This window comes from Pan paniscus, chromosome 9 (genome assembly GCF_029289425.2).
Source record: "Pan paniscus chromosome 9, NHGRI_mPanPan1-v2.0_pri, whole genome shotgun sequence".
NCBI lineage: Eukaryota > Metazoa > Chordata > Mammalia > Primates > Hominidae > Pan > Pan paniscus.
Genome location: NC_073258.2, coordinates 48,114,982 through 48,137,260, shown reverse-complemented (window position 1 = coordinate 48,137,260; position 22,279 = coordinate 48,114,982). Strand labels below are relative to the sequence as shown.

General features: G+C 59.1%; 3 protein-coding genes across 10 annotated transcripts; 2 read left to right on the top strand and 1 right to left on the bottom strand.

Moving 5' to 3' along the window:
• Window positions 1–38: 38 nt before the first annotated feature.
• Window positions 39–6,157, bottom strand: LARGE2 (LARGE xylosyl- and glucuronyltransferase 2). 4 transcript variants are annotated; one of them, XM_008960314.2, is made up of 15 exons: window positions 6,076–6,157; window positions 5,840–5,983; window positions 5,637–5,746; window positions 5,248–5,330; window positions 4,853–4,976; window positions 4,453–4,624; window positions 4,241–4,345; window positions 2,984–3,096; window positions 2,788–2,913; window positions 2,538–2,693; window positions 2,264–2,424; window positions 1,542–1,820; window positions 1,066–1,215; window positions 763–958; window positions 39–505 (listed from the first exon to the last, which is right to left on the bottom strand). In XM_008960314.2, exons 2-15 carry the CDS (start codon window positions 5,919–5,921, stop codon window positions 290–292), a joined length of 2,073 nt encoding a protein of 690 aa, XP_008958562.2. In that variant the 5' UTR covers window positions 5,922–5,983; window positions 6,076–6,157; the 3' UTR covers window positions 39–289. The 4 variants fall into 4 exon arrangements, with proteins under 4 accessions (XP_008958562.2, XP_034788349.1, XP_034788351.1 ...); XM_034932458.1 differs by having other exon boundaries at window positions 5,637–5,983; XM_034932460.1 differs by having other exon boundaries at window positions 1,542–1,690; window positions 5,637–5,983.
• A 3,353-nt stretch (window positions 6,158–9,510) lies between these two features.
• PEX16 (peroxisomal biogenesis factor 16) lies at window positions 9,511–19,147 on the top strand. Of its 5 annotated transcripts, none has more exons than XM_063608404.1 (12): window positions 9,511–10,683; window positions 11,312–11,347; window positions 12,502–12,578; window positions 12,969–13,102; window positions 13,237–13,337; window positions 14,123–14,203; window positions 14,335–14,487; window positions 14,600–14,672; window positions 14,865–14,984; window positions 16,787–16,903; window positions 17,840–17,904; window positions 18,498–18,640. In XM_063608404.1, exons 4-12 carry the CDS (start codon window positions 13,029–13,031, stop codon window positions 18,554–18,556), a joined length of 843 nt encoding a protein of 280 aa, XP_063464474.1. In that variant the 5' UTR covers window positions 9,511–10,683; window positions 11,312–11,347; window positions 12,502–12,578; window positions 12,969–13,028; the 3' UTR covers window positions 18,557–18,640. The 5 variants fall into 5 exon arrangements, with proteins under 5 accessions (XP_063464474.1, XP_063464472.1, XP_063464473.1 ...); XM_063608402.1 differs by having other exon boundaries at window positions 9,517–11,105; XM_034932456.3 differs by lacking the exon at window positions 16,787–16,903 and having other exon boundaries at window positions 9,981–11,105; window positions 18,633–19,147.
• A 105-nt stretch (window positions 19,148–19,252) lies between these two features.
• On the top strand, window positions 19,253–22,276 carry FREY1 (Frey regulator of sperm-oocyte fusion 1). Its single transcript, XM_003808236.5, has 3 exons — window positions 19,253–21,665; window positions 21,868–21,941; window positions 22,120–22,276. Exons 1-3 carry the CDS (start codon window positions 21,565–21,567, stop codon window positions 22,239–22,241), a joined length of 297 nt encoding a protein of 98 aa, XP_003808284.1. The 5' UTR covers window positions 19,253–21,564; the 3' UTR covers window positions 22,242–22,276.
• The last annotated feature ends 3 nt before the right edge of the window (window positions 22,277–22,279 follow it).

Genomic DNA, 22,279 nt, shown 5'->3' with positions numbered 1-22,279 from the left:
AGAGTGCCCTTGCTCCCCCAAACCAGGAACACAAAAAAGATGTTTTAAAACTTTAATTATGAAAAAGGGATAAACAATTCAAGATGGGGGAACCAGCCCCAAACTGGCTGAGGCAGAGAGAGACCAGTCCCCAGCCATACAATAGCAGCAAGGGGAAGACCCCACCCCACAGATGCTCTGCCCCAGCCCTTCCCAGAGACCTGAAATAATTTAAATAGCAGGGATGGCGGAGGGCAGGTTGCCCTGGTGTCTGCCCAATGCTAAGATGAGGGGCAGCGCCGGCCCAGCCTCAGCCTCGGGCAGGGCTCTGGGGCTGCTGCAGGGCTGGGAGGTATTTGAGGGCAGCAGCCCCATGGTGGCGGGACAAGTCCTGGTGGAATTCGTCCTTGAGGGCCTGGAGGCAGTCACGATAGGTGGGGCTGGAGCGGAAGCGGGAGATGTCCAGGCTTGGAGCGTGGGGCAGATGGATGGTGAAGGCCTCGGGCAGCACCAGGAGCTCATATTCCTGCAGGGTGGGGCAGAGGAACAGTGGCTGCCTGGCTTGCCTGGCCTGCGGGGAAGGTGCAGCTCCAGAGAACAGGCTTGCCCCGTAGCCCCTGAGAGCTAAAGCAAGGGCCAAAGGGCAGATGATTTTAATTCCACAGACGGGGGACATTTCTAACAGTGTTGCCTAGTGGTGTGGTCCCCCATGCAGGTGTCGTGAGTTCCCTGGACCTGGAGGTGCTCGAATCAAAGGTGGAGGCAGCAAGGTGCCCTCCTCACCTGGGCATCCAGCTCCACAATGTGGGCCACTTTGTTCCAGCCGAAGCCCACAAAGCGAGGATCATAGCGGGGACAGTCTCGTGGCACCACCACGTAGGGTTCATAGTCGGCTGCCCATTGCACACGGTACGGGGCCTGAGCCTCCCGCCAGCGGGCATAGTCTGTGGGTGCGTGGCCCCGGGGCCACTCGTGGTACCTGTGCAGCAGGGTCGGGTGGGAGCCAGGCTGAGGCTAGGTGCTCGTGGGTAGTGGGGGCCAGTGTAGGCAAGTGAGTGGAGTGGGCAGAGAAGTAGCCTCTCCTACCTGAAGGTGTAGAGAGTGCCCGCATCCAGCAAGGCCAACAGCTCCACCTTGGAATGGGGGAAGCTGAAGCGGTAGCGCAGGGTCTCGAATGCCGGCACCACCAGTGCTGCCTTGCGCCAGCTGCCCAGCCCCAGCTGCTCAATGGAGGCCCTGAGGAGGAGCACCCATGAGCAGGGGAGAAGAGCGGGGCATCTAGGACTGGGCCAGTGACACTCATCAGGGCATTAGCCACAGGACTAGACCACCATGGGCCATCTTGCCTGATGCGACGGGTGGGCACAACCACAGGTGGAGCTGCTGTTGAAGCAGGCCCTGGCCTCCCTGTTGACAGCCCAGAGAAACAGCCTAATACAAACCCCACTTGACAGAGGCCACTGAGGCCCAGAAAGGAGCAGGGACATGGAAGCCTGGGGTCCCACGCGTGCCCCGTCCACGTCCACCCCATATATTGTTCCCCTCCCTGCCTGCAGGCCCACCTGAGGTAGTCGTAGAGAGAATAGGCAGGCAGGAAGTCAATGTCACTGAGGAAGACGTAAGGCGTGAGGGCCTGGGCCAAGGCCACGTTGCGAAGCTGGTTGACGGGGTATAGGGGCCCCTCACGGTACACCACATGGTAGGCCACGTCCTGCCGGGCAGCAAGCACTGGTGAGGCCTCGACGAAATGCAGGAACTGCTGAGCTTCTGCGTCTGTCAGGTACAAGGCCAGGCTCATGGGGCCAGGCCAGTGCCTGCACAGGGCTTCCAACATCTGCAGCCTATGGGGAGAGGGAGGTCAGCACAGCTCTGCCCCTCTTGCACAGGAGCTCAGGGAGGCCTGGAAAACCTCCCCAGTTAGCTGCTGCTGCCACCTCCTCAGGTGACTTACTGAGCACCCTTCAAATACTTTTAGAGCCAGTCTGATTGAATCTTCACAACTACCCCCACCAGGCGGGTACTTTCTCATTTGAGAGAGAAAACTAGGGGCCAGAGATATGAAGACTTGCCCATGGTCCCACAGCGACCGAGGGGCAGCTCTGGGCATCTGAATGACTCCAGAGCCCAAGCTCTTTCCACCATATCCAATGTCTCCAGCTTCTGGAACTCCCTGAGGGACAGGTAGCTCACTACCACAGCATCAGGCTGCCAGATGGAACCTCCTCTCAGAGGTGTCCAACCCCAGCCCATGCCATACCCCCTGGGCTGCCCTCTGCACTCTCACCGGTCCATGGACAGCTGGGCCACAAGGGTGACATCGTGAGGCCGGGGGGGTGGCGGTTCATGGGGCAGGAAAGTGACATGCACACGGTGCACAGTGAGCTGCTGCTGCCGGAACTCAAAGCAGGGGTCTTCCTCGTCCAGTTGTGCCAGGGCCTGCTGCAACTGAGGGGGCAAGCAGTGAGAAGGACCGGGGATAGGGCAGAACAACACATCCCCCAGACAAGGCTGGGTCCCACCAAAGCAGAGAGGGGCAGGGGAAGGTGACTCCTTCTCACCTGCTCAGCACCAGGTGGGGGCTGGCTGGGGCACACAAAGAGCTCTCTCCGCAGCAAGTTCCCATCGTACTCCAGGAAGGTCAGGTAGAAATTGCGGAAGAATTCCACGTGCTTGTTCTTCACCCGAAGCTTCTTTGGTGAGTTCCAGTGGATCACCTGGGACCCGGGAGGGTGTTGGGGCCATGGGAGCAGGGAGCAGGAGTCCCCATCCATGGCCCCCAACCATCACGCAGCCTCTTGTCCCACTCACCTTGAGGTCAGACGCCTCAGAGTAGCAGCGCTCGGCCAGTGTGTGATCTGACAGCTGCACATTCCAGACACAAGGCAGATGCTGCACTAGCCCCGGGTGCTCCTTAATCACAGCGTTGAAGATGTCCTGAGCAGAGACACCCATCACATCCCAGCCCCCAGCCTGCCACACCCCACCCGGCAAGGCTTCCTCAGACCTGGTCAGCCAGTGAGGTGGCAGGCAGGCTAAGGAGCTCCCGCCTGGCTGTCAGCCTCCACATCTGCTCCCAGCCAGCCTGCCGGAGCCGGTCCAGCCGCAGCAGGATCACACCTGCCAATGAAGAGATGCTGTCATGCCCACCTGGGACGACCAGCTCCTGGGGGACATGGGGGTCATGAAGGTGTCCTTTGTTTTTTGACATTGGTATTTTCTGACTGTTCAGACATGATCATGGACTACTTGTTTTTTGTTGTTGTTGTTTGTTTTGTTTTGTTTTTTAGAGACAGGGTCTTGCTTTGTCACCCAGGCTGGAGTGGTGCAGTGGCACAATCATGGCTCACTGCAGCCTCGACTTCCCAGGCTCAAGCAAACCTCCCACCTCAGCACCCCACCACAACCCCCACTGAGTAGCTGGGACTGCAGGCATGCCACCACACCTATCCTTTTTATTTACTTGTTTTTTATTTATTTACTTATTTATGTATGAGATAGAGTCTCACTCTATTGCCAAGGCTGGAGTACAGTGGTGTGAACTCGGCTCACTGCAACCTCTGCTTCCTGGGTTCAAGTGATTCTCCCTCCTCAGCCTCCCAAGTAGCTGGGATTACAGGTACGTGATACCACCCCTGGCTAATTTTTGTATTTTTAGTGTAGACGGGGTTTTACCATGTTGGCCAGGTTGGTCTCGAACTCCTGACCTCAAGTAATCTGCCTGCCTCAGCCTCCCAAAGTGCTGGGATTACAGGTGTGAGCCACTGCGACTGGTCAATTTTTTAATGTTTGTAGAGACAAGGGTCTCACTATGTTGCCAAGGCTGTTCTCGAACTCCTGGGCTCAAGTGATTCTCCCACCTTAGCCTCCCAAAGTGCTGGAATTACAAGCCTGAGCCATTGCACCCAGCTTGCTCGTAGACTACTTTTGTCAATAGTAGCCTCTTCATCCTCGGGGGTGAAGAGGCGCTGTCCAGCTTACAGAGCACATCCATGGCCTTCTCACACTTGGTGATCCCAGGGCTGTTAAAATTATCCCCCATTTAATGGATGAGAAAACTGAGGCTCAGAGGGAGCACAAGAGCTGGCCAAAGTCATCCAGCACACACAGGACTGTTGGAACTGCTGTCTGTCTCTTCATCCAGGGTTCTTTTCATAGCAATGTTCTTCCTGGGGGACTTCCTAGCATTCTTTGCCCCACCCAGCCCCAGGGGCCCAAGGACCAGCAGACCACCCCGCCTGCCTCCCCTCACCACTGTCCCCACCTGTGTTAAATCCCCGGCCCAAGGCAGGCCAGGGCCTGTGGTTCTTCCAGAGGTTGCCCAGGTACCAGTCACTCTGGTTCTCCACAAGACCGATCGCCTGCGTGTCTGGGAGGGGAGGGCATAAGGGAGCTGTCTGAAGCTGCCACAGGACCTGGGCTCAGGGCTGGATGCAGGGATCCTGGGCAGGCCAGGCAGGCTCCCAGGCCTCTCACCAGAAAAGTGAGCAAAGAGTGCCCAGAGCTCCGAGATGTCAGAGGCGAAGGTGACATCCGTGTCCAGGACAATGACGCGGGCCAGCTCAGCGGGCAAGGCACTGGGCAGCACCAGCTTCATTAGCCCATAGAGGCCGGAGTAGTGCTTGTTGGGGATCCAGGAGACCTGGGGCTGTGTGGGGCAAAGGCAGGAGATGAGATGGCAGAGAGGGGCCTATGAGCACCAGAACACATGCTTGCAGTGACACAGAGGAGAGGGGGTAAACCCCCAAAAGAGAGGGGTTTGCGCTTCAGTAGGTGGAGGGGGGACTGATGATTCTCTTCTCCAACCCCACCAGGTCTTGGAGAGAGGAGAGCGGTGGACACAGCTGAGGGGAGAGGGGAAGGGCTGGGCCCCTGCCTTGAGCTGGTCGGCATGATAAAAGCTGACACGGACAGCAGGCACCATCCATGTGTGGAAGAGCGTCTCCAGGATGTTTCTGGCCACGGCGTCAGTCACCAAGTGGAGGTGCAGTGGATTTTTCCTTTTGGGTGGGCAGAGAGGAAGCCTGAGAGGCCCCAGCAGGAGCAACATGGGACAGCCCCCACCCCGAGGGGCGCAGAGATGTAAGCGCCATCTGCAAAGAGCTTTTCCACGCCCGGCTCAGGATGTTCTTACAACTGCCCTTCTAAGGGAGGAAGGGGACACTGTCCCCGCGTCACAGATGAGGAAGCTGAAGCTCTGAGACCAGCAGCCTGTCCCGGGCTTTGTCCCTTCCCCACTCCTGACCCTCCTCCACGGACACCTGGCTGTACCTGTAGAAGAGCATGGACTTCACCAGGGTGATGACGTCTCGGCTGGAGTTATGCCCCGCACACACGATGGCCACATGCAAGAGCTGGGGAGGGACGCCCAGGTCGGCAGCAGGCCCCCCTTCTCCGCTAGGCGGTGAGGACCCATGTTGAGCTGCCCCACCCCGCAGCAGAGCCCGGAACAGTGTGCGGAGGGGGCAGCAGGAGCCAACCCTTCATTTCAAATGGGGAAATGAGGTCGGGAGCAGAGGAGCTGCACGTTCGAGGTGCGCCCCAGCCGGCTGGCCAGTGCTGGACAGACGCCAGGTGCTGTGATTCCCGCAGATGTCCAAGAGGCCGGGCTCGAGGGCGGCGCCCCCAGGACTCCCGCCGCCAGGGCCGCGCGCACCTACCTCGCACTTGGGCGGCGGCGGCGGCTGCGGGCCGCAGTCGGAGCGGTTGTGGTCCCCGGGGCCGGCCCCCGGGTCTCCGTCGAGGGCGGCGGCTCTCCGCAGCCTCCCGTCTGGGGGGACACGTGGCATGAGCGGGCCGGGGAAGCATCCCGGGGCCCCCGCTCGCCCGCCAGGCTCGCGGCGCTCACACCCCAGGTCCCCACCGAACAGGAGGAATCCGAGCAGCAGCAGCAGCAGCAACAGCGCGGCGGCCCCCAGCGCCCGGGGGCGCCCTCGGGGCAGCATGGCCGCCGACGGGGGCGCTCAGGGAGGGGCGCGACCCGGGGCTGCAGGCTCCATCGCAGGCCCTGCGGACCGAGGGGCGAGATGGGAGACTCAGCCCTGGGCGGCGGGGCCCGACGGCCGGGTTGTGCGGCTCGCGCCGAGCCGCCTCCCTCACCTGCTCCAGCGGCTCCCGGGCTGGGCCCTGCGCTCGCAGCCGCCGGCCAGGGTGCGGGAACCAGGGGAGAGGCGCGGACCGGTCCCGCCCCCGACCTGGGCTCAGGTTTCACCTCAGCGGGGCTGAGCGCGAAGGGGCGGGGTGACCCCCCCGGGGTCCTGACCCCGCCCCCTGCGCCGGCATCCGACGGTTCCCCAGCCCGCGAGGAGCCCCCGAAGCCCCCTTCTGGGCTGAGTTTCCCACCAGGACGCGGGGAGGGCTGGGGGAGCGGGAGCAGCCACCCGCGAAGGCCCGGGCCCCGCTACCTGCCCTGACCCCCTGCCCTGCCCCCACTCTGGGGCCGCGTCTCCTCCCCTCACTCCCCAAGGGGAGGGGCCAGTGTCCCCGGGCCCGGGATCAAAGACACTGCCGGAGCTCGACACGAGGGAGGAGGAGGGGGCCGGAATGCAGGCCGCAGGGGTCTGGGACACCTGCTCTGGGGACAGGGGCGGAGCCGGCCGACACCTGCCCCAGAGCCGCGGAGCACCTGAAGCCTTCGCCTCACTCCCCCACTCTCAGTCCAGGTGGCCCGGCCGGGCCCTGCCGGCGCCGCCAGGACAAAGCGCCCTTGTGAAGGCCGCCTCCCGCCCGGGAGCTGGCGAGGGGCCCCAGACGCGGGCGGCCTAGGCTGCCTGGGCAGGGACGGGGATCCCCACTCTTGTCCAGATCGTCGTGATTGTGCCCGGGCGCACCGGCCTGGAGCTCGTCTTTCCTCCCTCTCCCCCGCGCACCCCATAGCAGGCCAGGGAATGGGTGGGGGGCGCTCTGGACCCCAAACCAGAACAGCGTGCCAGGCCCTGTGCTAAGGGTTTAATCACCCTCGATTAATCCCATGATGCGGGCTAATTCTCCCCCGGAGAGTTTAAGTGACCTGTTAGACGGGAACACCCTCCGGCCCCTCCCGTCTCAAGCGGCCCCACTCCGTTCCCCAGGCTCTGCGCTGCAGAAGCAGCTTTCTTGCTCCTCCTCCGGAAAGGTCTCCCGCCCCAGGACTTGCCCTTGACGTTCCTTCTGGCAGCGGAGCCTCCCAGGGCTGGCTAGCACTCATGGAAAGTTGAAGTTGTTTGCTTGTTTATTGCAGGTCTCCCTCCCAGAATGTAAGCTGCTCACCGGACTGGAACCTTGTCTGTCCAGTCCCCAGTGCCCAACCAGGGCCTGCACATACCAAGTGCTCAATACCTGTTGAAAGTGGATTGGAATGAGAATCTCCCCTCCCATGACCTGGAAAGGGGGCTCAGGCTGTGTCCTTTGCCCAACTTCTGGCTGCAAAAAGTGAGGCAAACTCAAAAGAAGCTGTGGAAAGCAGCCCAACCTGAGACCCCCTTTCTCTGGGAGATGGGGAAGGTCAGGCTTTGGGTCTCTGGAGGGCAGGGATAATGGTTGCTATGGAGACTGATGGTGGCTCCTTGTACACCCAGAAATTGAGAAGGGCCATGCACTGGCCACTCAGGCGTCTGGAGCTTGAGCCTCCAGCCTCCCTGATCTTCATCTGTAGCCTAAAGCTGGGGTGGGGGAATGTGATTCCCTCTCCAGGACCCTCAACAGAGACGGTTTGTGGGGGTTAAACATGTGAGACCAGGCCAGAACAGTGGCTTATGCCTGTAATCCCAGCACTTTGGCAGGCCAAGGCAGGTGGATTGCTTGAGCCCAGGAATTTGAGACTAGCCTGCTCAATGCGGCCAAACTGTATGTCTGCAAAAAATACAAAAATTGCTGGGCGTGGTGGCATGTGCCTAGTACTTGGGAGGCTGAGGTAGGAGGACTACCTGAACCCAGGAGGTCAAGGCTGCTGTGAGTTGTAATCACACCACTGCACTCCAGCCTGGGTGACAGAGTGAGACCTTGTCTCTAAAAACAAACAAACACCATGTGGGATCCATAGTTGGGTGCTGGCCCAGGATGAGTCTTCAATAAAGGGGCTGGGGGAGTCAGTGCAGGAAGCTGGGTCTGCAGATCTCACTGTGGTCACTCACAATGTTGGCCTTTCTTCTGGCTCAACCTCACCACTCAGGGAAACTGAAGTGCTGAGATACCTGCTAGGCCCCCAAGGGGTTGTTCTGGGGGCGTGGAGGGAGAAAGAGGGACACGTATGGGCATATAAACAGGTGCTGTTCCTCTTGGCCTAAGACCCATTTTGACCCAGCTCTGCCCAGGACTTTGCTGTGTGACCCTATTAGACGAGTGAGGCTCCCTCTCTGGGCCTCTGGTACTCTTGTAGGTAAATGTTGGACTGGTCTACCTCTCTTCCCCTGTGACTTGGGGCAAACTGAAGGAGAGAGGATACAGCTCAATCTGCCCAAAGGTCCTTCCAGCCCAACAAAGACGGCCAAGCCCAGGCAGGGGGCCAGGGAGCAGGGGAGGGGCCTCCTGCACACACCGCAACTCTTTGTCTCTGGGGCCTAATCAGGCCTGGGATCTAGAGAGGAAATTCAGGCAGCCCTGCTGCTGCCAACCTGGCTAGACCCATGCTCCCCTTCCCAGTTCTGCAGGGAGGGAGGAGAAACTGGTTCCAGCCCAAGCCCCTTCCTATTCTGTCCTGGGGAGTCTGCCCCTCTCCCCTCCACACCTTGCTCTCAGAAACAGGACCTCCAGCCCAAGGAGTGCTGAAGAACCTCAAATTCTCTCTCTGCACCCTCTCCACAGCTGCAGAGGGAGGGCTGGAGGAGTGGCCAAACTGGAGGTTTGAGGAACAAGTTCACTAAGGTGTTGGTGCACAGCAGGGCCCTGCAGGGCTCAGTGGCTCACACCTATAATCCCAGCACTTTAGGAGGCTGAGGTAAGCGGATCACCTGAGGTCAGGAGCTCGAGACCAGCCTGGCCAACATGGCGAAACCTCGTCTCTACTAAAAATACAAAAATTAGTCAGGCGTGGTGGCGGGCACCTGTAGGCCCAGCTAATCGGGAGGCTGAGGCAGGAGAATTGCTTGAACCTGGGAGGCAAAGTTTGTAGTGGGCTGAGATTGCACCATTGCACTCCAGCCTGGGCGACAGTGAGACTCCGTCTCAAAAACAAACAAACAAACAAACAAAAAACAAGGTGGGGCAGAGGAAGGGAGAAGGAGCCTCACCTTGAGGGCCCTGAGCCTAGGTCCTAATCCCAGTTGCTAACTGGCCTTATGACCAAGGAGCCTCAACATGTCACAGCTTTTGTGGGCTGTGGGCAGTAGGAGAGAGGGCACTGCCACTGGAGACCTGCGCTGTGGCCTCTTTGGCCAGTGCCTTGCTGTGCCATGTGGGACAAATCCTTTCCCCTCCTTATTGGGCCCTAATTTCCCATCTGTGAACAGTTCATAGCAACTTGGGGCTGCTGGGAGGAGGGCAAGCAAGCCTGGAACCCAGAGCGTGGCCAGAAATGATGTCGACGATGCCCATGACCACCTCCTCTGTTATCCAAGACCTTTGCCTCTCCTCAGGCCCCTGGTCACCTTTCCCTGGGTCTTCGTTCTTTGATGTGAGAAGAGGGCAGCTTTAATCCCCCACCTGATAGAGAAGAAAACTAAGCTGTGGAGTAGGGTGGAGTGAGGGAGTGGAAGGAAGGTTGTGGTTTCCTGGTGAGGTGTGATGCTTAGACCTGGTCTCTAAAAATAAAATTAAAGTTAAAAAAAAATGAATTAAAAAAAACCGCCTAGTCTCTGAGGTCAGAAAAGACCAACACTCCAATTTTGGCTGGGCGTTCTTAAAAGGATGCTTTCTTCTTCTGGAGATATCTGGTGGAGAGGATTAGGTAAAATAATGTATTACTATTCTCAGGGTACCATAAATCCGCTGGCCCGCTCCCTCAGGGCACTGGCCCACGGCTCCACCCATGTCACGCCCCTTTCCCCGCAGCCAATCAGCGCTACCTCCCCAGAGCGCCCGTTCCCTCCACCACTCGCCGCAGATCTCCCGGTGCCACCCGTTCCAGGGAGGCTGCTTGGTTTGGGAAGATACTCCCCAGGGGTCTCCCCTTCCCTTGGGGGCGCAGCTGAGGACTGCGAGGTGCGTCCGAGGGCCAGAAAGCTGAGATCGATTCTGAGTTCAAGGATCAAGTCTGCCCTCAAACCATTTTACAGATCGGGAAATCCGAGACCCAGAGAAGGGATACTCCCGCCCAAGGGCCACCGAGCCGAGAGAAGCCCGGGCCAAGGCTTTCTTCGCGTATGTGGGAATGCAGGCGCGAGCCCCTGGGGGGCACAGTCCAAACGGCAGCTGAGGCCGAAGCCGGAGCACTAACTGTGCTGTCTAGGGGATCGAGACGGCACTAGAGGGCTGGACTCCTTACTGCCTCAGTTTCCCCAGCACTACCTTTGTTGAGGAAACGGAGATGGGGATACTGGCCGAACGCGCGCCTGCTGAGACACAGTCCGACTGTATTTAGACGCCCCGCACCTCCCCAAATCTGATCGAGGCTCCTTTTTTCAAGCACCCGCTATCTCTCAGCCCTTTAAAATCCGGCCCTGCCGTTCGAGTCTCTCGGCGTTCTATTGGAAAGACTCGGGGCTCCAACTCCCTTCTCTAGAATGAACTGCTCTGACTGCCGCCCGGCTTTACCGGAGCTTTAACTGCGCAGGCGCAAGGGCAGCCAACCCGGTAAACGGAAGAGCTGGGTGCTGACGGCGCTGGGCGGGTCAGGGGCGGAGAGCGTGCTAACCAATGACTTGAGGGAGTGGGGGGCCGGGTTTGGGCCCTCAGTTGCTAAGGGCTACCCGAGTGGGAAGCGGTTCAAGAGATGGGGTGAAGGGTGGTTCACCGGTTCTTCAAGTCCTCAGCCTTCTGGCCCGCGGAAGTTAAGCAACCAAGAGGCGGGCCTAAGGCCGGAAGCAGGAAGGAGGGCGCAGGAAGTAGGGCGCCGCAGCCTGTCGTACGGTCCTTCTGTGGGTCTGTCAGTGCCGAGGGCAGGATGGAGAAGCTGCGGCTCCTGGGCCTCCGCTACCAGGAGTACGTGACTCGTCACCCGGCCGCCACGGCCCAGCTGGAGACAGCAGTGCGGGGCTTCAGTTACCTGCTGGCAGGTGCCACCCTGACCTTTGATCAGTTCCTTCTGGGCCCTGACCTATGACCCCAGTGCCCCCCTTCCCTGCGGAGTCAGGGTAGTGATCGCTGTGCTTGAGAAGACCCGTCCAGGTTCCCAAAGGGCGTAGGGAGGGGATTTCCGGGACCCGAAGACGAAATGTGAGGCAGATGCTCACTCACACCTCCTTCTGTACCCTCTCCCCAGGTCGATTCGCCGATTCGCACGAGCTGTCAGAGCTGGGTGAGCCGGGCTCTGGGGGTGGGGGATGGGGGATCGGCTGCCTGGCCCTTGGTGAGTTCCCCAGAGAGGGTGAGCACCCCAGCCCGAGGACCTGGGCTGCCCGTTAGACACCTTGTGCTATGACTGAATTGGCACAAGGTCTGTTGTTCATTGTCCTGGGCCCTCCATGTCCCTAAGTCAAGAGACACTTCTGGGGACCTTATCTGAGTATTCACTACTGGCCAGGTGCTGGACTAAGTGCCTTTCTTACCTTTACTTGTTAATCCTCCCTACAGTCATATTAAGTGGTACTTATTGTCATCACTGTCCATTTAAGGAAGAAGCTCAGTGAGGTTAGAGAACAGTCACTGATGGTCCCAGAACCAAGATTCAAGTCTAGATCTCCCAGATTCCAGGATTCCCAGATTGTAACTACCTCAAGAGTGTTTGCCCAGTGACTGCTGTCACAGTCCTGAAAGAATGCACTGGGTTTTGAAAAGCAGAGGTGAGGCCAGGTGCAGTGGCTCACACTTGTAATCCCAGCACTTTGGGAGGCAGAGGCAGGTGGATCACGTGAGGTCAGGAGTTCGAGACCAGCCTGGCCAACATGGTGAAACCCCATCTCTACTAAAAATACAAAAATTAGCTGGGCATGGTAGCAGGTGCCTGTAGTCCCAGCTACTTGAGAGGCTGAGGCAGGAGAATTGCTTGAACCTGGGAGGCAGAGGTTGCAGTGAGCCGAGATTGTGCCATTGCACTCCAGCCTGGGCAACAAGAGTGAAACTCCGACTCAGAAAAAAGAAAAGTGGAGGTGGAATAGACCCTCAGGAACAGGCTGCCAAGAGAGAAAGGGCCAGGAGGTGGGACCGTGTATCTGTGGCAGTTCAGAGAGCGATGGGCAGTTGTGGGCAGCTGGATGACCAGTGCCATCCAGCAGGGCAGTAACTGGCTTGTCACTGAGATTGACCCATCCTTTCTTGGTCCAGCCACCCTTGTGAGATCATGTTGGGGAGAGGGGAGTGCTGAGGAAGTGGGTGGAGAAGAAGGTTGGTTTCCACATAGTCTGTGGGTGTCTGAGCAGAGCATGTGACAGGTGATCCCTGCAGCTCTGGGGAGAAGGTGAGAGGGATGGAGGCTGCAGAGCCAGCCTCTCAAGGCCACTCTCTACCCCTCAGTGTACTCTGCCTCTAACCTGCTTGTGCTGCTCAATGACGGGATCCTACGGAAGGAGCTTCGGAAAAAGTTGCCTGTGGTGAGAATTCTGCCAAGAACAGGGTGGGAAGCATGGGGACTCAGGAATGAAATAGTAGCAGCTAGCCCATGCGTGCAGCACATGTCTCATGGAGTATGAGACAGGCCTATGTCCATCTGAGCCTCAAACCATCTCATTAGGTGACCTGTAAAGTGTGAGTATTCCCATCTTAGATGAAGAGACTGTCTCAGGTGAAGAGAGGTAGAGTCAGCTGTTTCAGGTCCCCCAGGCTGTTAATGGTGGAGTTGGTGTTTGAACTCACACCTGCACAGTTAGGCTTGGAAAGGGGAAGGTCCACATCTCTTGTCAGAGAAGCTCCCTCCTAGGAGAAGGGCCTGGGACTACAGGGAGTCCCAGGCCCCCTGACTTCTTGGCCTGGGGTTCTTGCAGTCGCTGTCCCAGCAGAAGCTGCTGACATGGCTGAGCGTGCTGGAGTGCGTGGAGGTGTTCATGGAGATGGGAGCTGCCAAGGTGTGGGGTGAAGTGGGCCGCTGGCTTGTCATCGCCCTCATCCAGCTGGCCAAGTAGGTTGGGATTGTGGAGAGGGTCCTGGGTGGGGGTGACGCAGGCCAGCTACACAGATGGTGCTCAGCAGAGCATCCCTGGCCTCCCGCCGGCTAGCCACCTCCCCACAACCCTGACATACTCCCTGACTCAGGGCTGTACTGCGGATGCTCCTGCTGCTCTGGTTCAAGGCTGGCCTCCAGACTTCACCCCCCATCGTTCCACTGGACAGAGAGACCCAGGCACAGCCCCCGGGTGAGCTACTTCCCCAAGCCCTGGAGCGTAATGGGCCATGGGACTAACTTGAGGATTTAGATCCAACCAGCATGAATACAGTAGTATCTGTTTATGGAGCACGCCTGTCCCTATCAACTATGTGTTCTCATTGCCCTGTATTCGACAGAGAAGACAATGATGCGGCTAGGGACAAAATCAGAACATGAACCCAGTACTTGTGATGGCCAGAGTCATTCATTTTTGTAGCCTGCAGGAAGAGGGAACAGATGGGATGCCGCCAACCTCGCCTCTGAGCCTGGTTCTGTGTCCAGAACCATAGCCTCTAGAGGCAGGAGGCAGGGCACGCACCACATCTGTCCCTTCAGGGCTTTGGGCCCATCCCGTCAGCTTCTGGGCCTCACTCTCTGGACATTGAGTTGGGGCCATTCATTGCCTCTCATCATGATTGTTTTGAAGGCAAAGGATTGAGAGGAGACGGCCCCTCTGGTGCTGTGGTCTCCATAGATGTGGTCAGGCTGGGCCTTCCCTGCCTTGCCTGTCCATGGGTTCCGGGAGGCTGGCTCTGGCCACAGCTATGCTGAGCTTTCCCCAGGCCAGGGAGGGCTGCAGAGTGCTTTCCTCTGTGGACGGGTCTTGTGCTGAGCCGCCACCCTGCTTGTAGTTCCCTTGACTCAGCTGTTGCCATAGTACAAGCTCATCTGTTCTCCCCTTAGCTCCTGAGCATTCACTGCACACATGTTCTTTGCAGGCTCCGCTGGAAGCATGTCCCTCTGACTGTATGGCCTTCTGTCTATCCCTGCTAGATGGTGACCACAGCCCTGGCGGCCATGAGCAGTCCTACGTGGGGAAGCGGTCAAACCGGGTGGTGCGAACCCTCCAGAACAGTAAGTGGAGGATGTGGCTGGCCTGGGCACCTAGGTGCTGTCTGGGCTTGAGGGACTGGCTTTGGTCAGCAGCCACCTTCCCCTGCCCCAGCCTGGGCCTGGCTCGCTCATCTGCTGCCCTTGTGTTCTAGCGCCGTCCCTGCACTCCAGGCACTGGGGAGCTCCCCAGCAGCGGGAGGGACGGCAGCAGCAGCATCACGAGGAGCTGAGTGCGACCCCCACCCCCCTGGGGCTGCAGGAGACCATCGCAGAGTTTTTGTACATTGCCCGGCCGCTGCTGCACTGTATCCTTAGCGCGGGGCAGGATAGGGCTGGCACTGTGGGCTGGGGATTGAGTGGGGAGTGTGCTGAGCAAGGCCCCTGTGCTGGAGACATCCTTGACGCCTTGGCCGTCAGTGCTTAGCCTGGGCCTGTGGGGTCAGAGGTCGTGGAAACCCTGGCTCTTGGCTGGTGTTGTGGACGTGACCAGGTGAGCCTGGGCCTGCCTGGGGCTTCACTCTCCACTGGGCTTTCTGCTATAATCCTGGCCTCACATAGGCGGGGTGGCAGCGGCCCCTGCTCCTCCTGTTGCTGCCCCTCTGGACACCCAGCCCATGGCTCCTCCCCTTCCGTGGGCCTAGATCATGCCCCTGGCCCTGAGCATGTCCTCCCTGCCTCCCAGCCTGAGCCTCCTGAGTGACAGAAAGGGCCTGACCCGGAGGGAGCGGCGGGAGCTGCGGCGCCGGACCATCCTGCTGCTCTACTACCTGCTGCGCTCTCCTTTCTACGACCGCTTCTCCGAGTAAGCACCCAGGACACCCTGAGCCAGGGAGAGGGCTGGCAAGTGGGCACTGGTGCTCCGGTCCCTGCTGGCGCCTTCCCTTCCCCACGCCTTATCCAGGGTTCACCAAGCACTGTGTGTTGTCCGGGTGGCAGTCACCAGATGCCAGCCCAGTCCCGCCCGCAGAGCTCTCTGGGCCATCAGGCCACTTGAGCAGGAACTTAAACATTGGTTGGCAGGAGAGGCACTGAGGGCAGGGCTGAGGGCATTGCCAGGTGGCCCACAGGGATGGCGACAGGGCGGGCGCCCATGGCCTCTAGCTCATTTCCACTTCTTCCTGCCAAATAGTTTGGCTTATCCTCACTTCTCAGAGGAGGACCTGGAGGTTCAAGGAGGTTGGGCAACTTAAAGACACCCAGCTAGCCAGTGGTAGAGCTAGATCCCAAACCCAGGATCTCCCCTGGCCTTCCCTGCCTGGCCCAGCTCCCACTCAGTCACCTGCGAGGGTCCAGAGCTCCCAGCCTCAGAGAGGCCTGCTGGGTTGAGCAGGGGGCAGCTTGGGACCAGTTCTTCCACAGGCCTGCCACTATGACTGCTTGAGGTTAGACCACAGTCTGACAGGGGGAAACCCTGTGCAGTGGCTGGGACTGTGAGGCAGACAAGGCTCCCGGGACCCCCTTTGTCTAGGACCTAATAATAGCTTAAAAACTGGCATAGGCTGGGCAGCAGTGGCTCACACCTATAATCCTAGCACTTTAGGAGGCCAAGGCAGGAGGTTGGCTTGAGGCCAGGAGTTCGAGACCAGCCTGGGCAACCCAATTCTACAAAAAAAAATAATAATAATAATAATTAGCCAGACATGGGGGTATGCGCCTGTAAGTCCCAGCTACTCAGGAAGCTGAGGCATGAGGATCAGGCCAGGAGGCTGAGGCTGCAGTGAGTTATGATCACTCCATCCCACTCTAGCCTGGGTGACAGAGTAAGTCCCTGTCTCAAAAAAACAAAACAGAAAAAAAAAAAAAAAAACTGGCATAGTTTAGCCAGGCATGATGCCTCACACCTGTAATCCCAACACTTTGGGAGGCCGAGGCGGGCGGATCACAAGGTCGGGAGGTAGAGACCATCCTGGCTAACATGGTGAAACCCTGTCTTTACTAAAAATACAAAAATTAGCCAGGTGTGATGGCACACGCCTGTAGTCCCAGCTATTCAGGAGGCTGAGGCAGGAGAATCGCTTGAACCCAGGAGGCAGAGGTTGCAGTGAGTCGAGATCGCGCAACTGCACTCCAGTCTGGGTGACAGAGCGAGACACTGTCTTTTTTTTTTTTTTTTTTTTTTTTTTGAGACGGAGTCTGGCTCTGTTGCCTAGGCTGGAGTGTAGTGGTGCAATCTTGGCTCACTGCAAGCTCTGCCTCCCGGGTTCATGCCATTCTCCTGTCTCAACTCCCGAGTAGCTGGGACTATAGGCGCCCATTACCATGCCTGGCTAATTTTCGATTTTTTAGTACAGATGGGGTTTCACCGTGTTAGCCAGGATGGTCTCGATCTCCTGACCTCGTGATCCGCCTGCCTCGGCCTCCCAAAGTTCTGGGATTACAGGCGTGAGCCACCGTGCCTGGCCTGACACCATCTTTTTTTTGAAACAGAAAAAAGAGTAAAGCTGCTCCTTCTGGACCACACCCTGGCACCTCTCTGGACCCTGCTCCCTGTCCTTTAGGGAAACAAAGGCCCGCCTTGGCCTCCTAAAGTGCTGGGATTATAGGTGGAGCCACTGCACCCAGCCAGCCTTCTTCTTTTCTTTTCTTTTGTTTTTTGGGACGGAGTTTCACTCATGTTGCCCAGGCTGGAGTGCAATGGCGTGATCTCGGCTCACCGCAACCTCTGCCTCCCGGGTTCAAGCAATTCTCCTGCCTCAGCTTCCCAAGTAGCTGGGATTACAGGTGCGCGCCACCACGCCCGGCTAATTTTGTATTTTTTAGTAGAGATGGGGTTTCTCCATGTTGGTCAGGCTCGTCTCGAACTCCTGACCACAATTGATCTGCCCGCCTTGGCCTCCCAAAGCGCTGGGATTATAGGCATGAGCCACCGCACCCGGCCCCCAGGCTTCCTCTTTTCTTGCTGCTCAGACAGACATATAAGGAGTCAGGCCGCCTTCCAGATGTGTGGCCTTGGGCAAGTTATTTGATGCGCCTGTGCCTCATTTCCTCACCTGTAAGATGGGGATGATGACAGTACCCACTTTGTAGGGGTTCAGTGACTAACGCGTACAGCAGTGCGTGGGGTGTAGTAAGCACGTAGCGCTATGTATTGTCATCAGCATCCTCATTTCACCCGAGTTCCCCTGTGGAAAACCCTCCTGTCTTAAAAATCAGGGCCTTGGGCCTTGCCCCTTCCCCTGAACCAAAATGTGCCCTCTTCAGTACTGTGTCCCCTACCAAGGTCCTGACTACTCTCATTGGTGGCTTGTGAGGTTTCCATGCAGCCCAGCACTTCTGCCAGACTGGGGGGCTTCCCGAGGGCAGGGTGGGGTTGTCCTCCCTGGACCCTCCACCATACTGCCAGGGCGCTGCTCCACATGCGACCCTCTAGAGGCCTTCAGTGTTGGATGTCGGTGGAAGGGGAAAGAGGAATGGGAGGAGGTGTTGTGGGTCAGCGGCCACCCCGAAGCTGAGCTGGTGGAGGGTGGAGGCCAGAGCCAACCCCAGAGGTCTTGCCCTTGTGTACCGGGCTTTGTCCTAGCTCCCAAGAAAGTCACCTTTGTTTTCTGGAATGCGCTGCATTCGGCACGGTGGTCAGTGAAGGCCTCTGGGCCTCCTGGTTTGCAGGGACCCACCCCCACCCCACTCAGCTTGCTCCCCATTTATTGCCTCCCCCAGGGCCAGGATCCTCTTCCTGCTCCAGTTGCTGGCCGACCACGTCCCTGGCGTTGGCCTGGTCACAAGTAAGCAGGGATGGGGACGCGATGACTGTAGTGCTGGAAGGCGCATGCGTGCAAGCACCTCCCTGACTCCTCTGTCTCCTTGCAATTTGATTCTTGGCACAGTCAGGAGAGGAAGTCGGGAAGTCAGGATTGGGTGGGACTGCCCCTGGGCATAGGCCAGGGTGGCCTGAGGAGCCAGGGATGGCTGGAAGGAGGGTGTCCAGTGGTGGGGGGACTATTAGACCACATCAGCTGCCAGCTTTTTTCTGGTCACAGTATCCTGGAGCGATATGGGACCATCTCATCTTGGGGGGATTCAATGGCAGAGAAGGGGTCCACCGGGCTGCTGAGATCCTCCCTCAGCAGAGGCCCACTGGGCTTGGGTTGGGTGACTGGACCTGACTCAGGCCCCTCAGTGCCTACCCTGGCTGAGCTTCTCTGGGCCTGAGGGTCTTTGTAAATGGTGCCAGAGTCCCCTGCAGTGCTGCCTCCTAGGGGCAGGGCAAGACAGCCAGCTGGGCTGGCTCCTGGGCCGCAGGGGTGAGGTGCTGTATGTGGCGCCACAGCGCAGATTGGGGTCTGGCCTGCCCTGATGTGTCCCTCTCCCACTGCAGGGCCGCTCATGGATTACTTGCCCACCTGGCAGAAAATCTACTTCTACAGTTGGGGCTGACAGACCTCCTGGAAGGAGGGTGTGGGGAGGGGTGGGGCAGGGAGCCCCTCTTCCCTAATAAAACTGACTCCGGCAGCGTCCCAGCGTGCGGCCTCTCCGTGCCTACCGGCCAGGCCCCACACACAGCCCTGGTCGCCACCAGCGTTCCTCCCAGGACCCCCTTGACTGCGCTCTTCTGTGACGATGCCACTGCAGCCCGCACCTTGTCACTGCTGGGCCAAGAAGCCTTCACTAGGAGTGGGATCCAGGCTCCTCTCCCACAGAAAGCGGTGACTTCACCTCATGGAGCCCGGGAAGCTGCTCGCCTCGGCAGCCATAGGAGCGAACACTGCTGCTCTCTCGCTCGCCCCTGGTGAGGACAGGAAGCCTGAACCCGGGTGATGGCTGAACGCTGCCCAGCGTGTCTTCTGGCTGGGGCCCTCCGTCTGCCCCTTCTCCGCAGGGCCCTGTGGCTCTGGCAGCCCCAGGCCATGGCGTTGCCAGCCTCCCTGTGACAGAGCCTGGTGAACAGTGAGCCTGGCTCCCACGCAAGTGGCACTTTAAGCCCTGCATCCTCAGTTGAGAGTAAAAGGCTTTTCTCCCTTAGAAAAAGGACATCAGGCACTGGCCAGCACTGGGGAGGGAGTGGGAGCTGGACAGGCTCGGGGAGGAAGCTGGGGCCAGTTCAGGGGGTATGAGCTCGGGTTTCCCCATGCTTGCCCTGTAGGCTCCAGAGGCCGGGTCCACCTGGAGCCATGCAAGCTGCTATGGGGGAGGGCCTGGACAGGGTGGGCCGCAGGCTGGTCTTCTCCCTGAACTTAGCCTGTCCTCAGCCACTGGCCCTGTGAAGAGCCAGCCTCTCATGCTAGAGTTTCAAACCCACAGAGAGGGCTCCATCTATACCTTGGTCCTCCATGCCTCAGCTCCTCCAAGACACACTGCTTTCCCCAGGGCCCTCTGAGGAGCGCCCCCCAGGTCCTCACCCACAGGCAGGGGAAGGGGCTGCCTGGGCTCCCATGGTCTCCAGCTTAGTGGAACAGGCGTTTCTGGGCACATGCCTGGCCATCAGAAACCAGCAGTGAAGCACAGTCCCCTGCCCTCCGCCTCTCACCAACGGAGGAAACAGCCATGTGGATGCAGGCACCACACTGGGGACTTGGCAGGAGGTGGCATGTCCAGAGCGGGGTCTAGCTTGGGGGTGCCCCCGTAATGGCAACTGCCTACCTGCAGTGGTGACAGAGGTGAAGGGTTTCATTGGGCTCCATTGGCCAAGCCTTGACTCAGGCAGGCTTGAAACCAGTAGAACTGTCCGGTTTTTCGGTAGACAGCCTGCAAGGGGCCGCTGTGTGCCCAGGGTCACAGCTCTGTGGAGCCATGGGAGGTGGGAGCTGGACGCTGGAGGGGAAGGTCAGGGCCAAACTGAACATAGCATCACATATCCAGGGGAGAAACTTGGACCTGGTCTATGGTAGGCGGGGAGGGGTCTGTGTTTGTAAATATTCCAGCAGCCTGGTGGAGGATGCTTTGGTGGGCAGAGGTGGAAGAATGGGGGCCGTGACATTGGAGGCAGCGGTCTGTAGCAGTGGGAGGGGCAATGGCAGTGGCAGCAGACATAGGGAGATTAAGGGTAACCCCAGCTAGTCTTGGGGACTGGCGTGGAGGAAGAGGGTGGTGTCTAGGAGACGAGGAGCAAGAAGGACGAGGGGCTTTGGGGTTAGACAGAGTGGACAGAACTCCAGGTTCCTGGCAGGGCAAGCCTTGGTGGGCACAGGATGCTGAGGCAGGCTCGTGGAGACGTTGTTGTCTCCAGGACTTATAAAGGGAGGTGGCCACTGGGAAGTGAGTGCGGGAACAACATGCAGGGGGTGACGGGTCTGAAGGAACCGCCAGAACTTGTCAGCCTCGGGTACTCAGGACCAGGAGCATGAATGAGGCCACTGGAGGAGCCAGGGTTGGAAACAAGGGACTTCCCTCCCTGGGCCCCTCAGCTGTCAGAGGACAGCGGCTGGGCCAGCCGGCAGGTTGGCCATCTCAAGCAACTGGATTACCAAAGCTCCAGAGCCCTGGGCTCGGCCCTCAGGTTCTGATACTACAGATCTGGGGTGGGGCCAGGGATTTTGTTTTGAAGGCTTGCCATGGTTCTGGTGAGCCAGGTTCGCACTGCAGGTATAAATGGGCTGAGCCTGGCTGCTGAGTGGAGAACCAGGAGCCAGCCAGAGGCCTTCTGGTGGCACCTGCAGCTGAGCCCAGGCCTGCGAGGGGACGGTGTCCAGTGCAGGGCCGAGCTGTACAGGCTCACTGGGCGCCTACCAGGGGTCCAGGGCTGCAGATTCCAGTGAACAAAGCCCTCCCTGCCCTCCTGAAGCCTGCACTTGAGGGGCAGGTCCAGAGCTCTGCCACCATATGTCTGGAAGCCCTCCATCCAGCCTCAGGCCGCTGTAAGCTGCAGGGAGCGGAGAGGGAAAGGCCCTGAGCTGGGGACACAGGGAGCCTGCACACTCCCTCTCACGTAGACCCTGAGACAGGCAGGGCTGAGAGAGCCACTCTGGGCTCCTCAGCTGGCGGGACCTGCTCGGACCTCCTGCCATGCCAGTGGGGGGGGGGGGGGGGGGTGCTGTAGGAATGGCTGGGGCTCTGGGTGGTGAGGATCCCCTGCCCTCTTCGGAGGGCCTATGTCTGTAGGGTGTGTAATGGACTACATCACAGATGAGGAAACTCCGGCACACAGAGATGAAGTGACTTGTCCGGCTAGTAAGAGGCAAGGTCAGGACCTCAACTGAGATCTGACTCCACAGTGTGTGCTCTTATTCCTTGGGCAGCAACACTAGAACAAGATCGGGTTTGGCACCTATTAGCCAACAGCATCAATAAGAACAAAAACAAGCCTCGGGGAAGATTGCTGGCCCTGCCCCAGGGCAAGTGCTGACGCAGGCTTGGAATGAAGGCCCTTTGTGAGGTGGCCCTGGGAGCTGGCAACGGGTTCCGTCCTGCCAGCATAGGGACGACAGGAGCCAGGACCCGTGTAGGAGATGGTTCTCGCCATGCTGGGGGCTCTGCACCCCCGGGCTGGGCTCAGCCTCTTCCTCCACCTCATCCTGGCAGTGGCACTGCTTCGCTCCCAGCCTCTGAGGTGACTCCTGGGGCACAGAGGGCAGGGCACTTGGGCTGGATGGTGGAGGTGCTGCCCCTCCCCTCTCTGGAGTGGGGCTGGCCCTGGTACCCTGGGCGTTCGAGGGCTTGCCAAGTGCCCCCACACTGAGCCATCCCCCCATTCACAAGGAGGTGGCGGTGGCCTTCTGGGCCAGGGCTGAGCACCCCGACATCTCCCACAGGTCTCAGCGGTCTGTTCCTGAGGCATTTTCCGCCCCTCTGGAACTCTCGCAGCCACTTTCCGGCCTGGTGGATGGTAGTATCTCTCTTGTCCCCTTCCCCTACCCATCCCTGACAGTGGAGACACCCCTAAGAGGTGCCCCAAGTCCAGCCTTCAGGGGCTTGTCATCCCAAACCACATCTGTTCAACGGTGACTTCAGTTCCATCAGAGCCAGCTGCCCCCTACCACCCATGCCCTCTTTTCTCTCTTTAGACTATGGCATCCTCCCCAAGCACCCAAGGCCGCGAGGGCCTCGACCCCTCCTGTCTAGGGCCCAGCAGCGCAAGCGGGACGGGCCCGACCTTGCCGAGTATTACTATGATGCACACCTATGACCCAAGGCCCTCATAAAGATACCATGTGTGACAAAGGC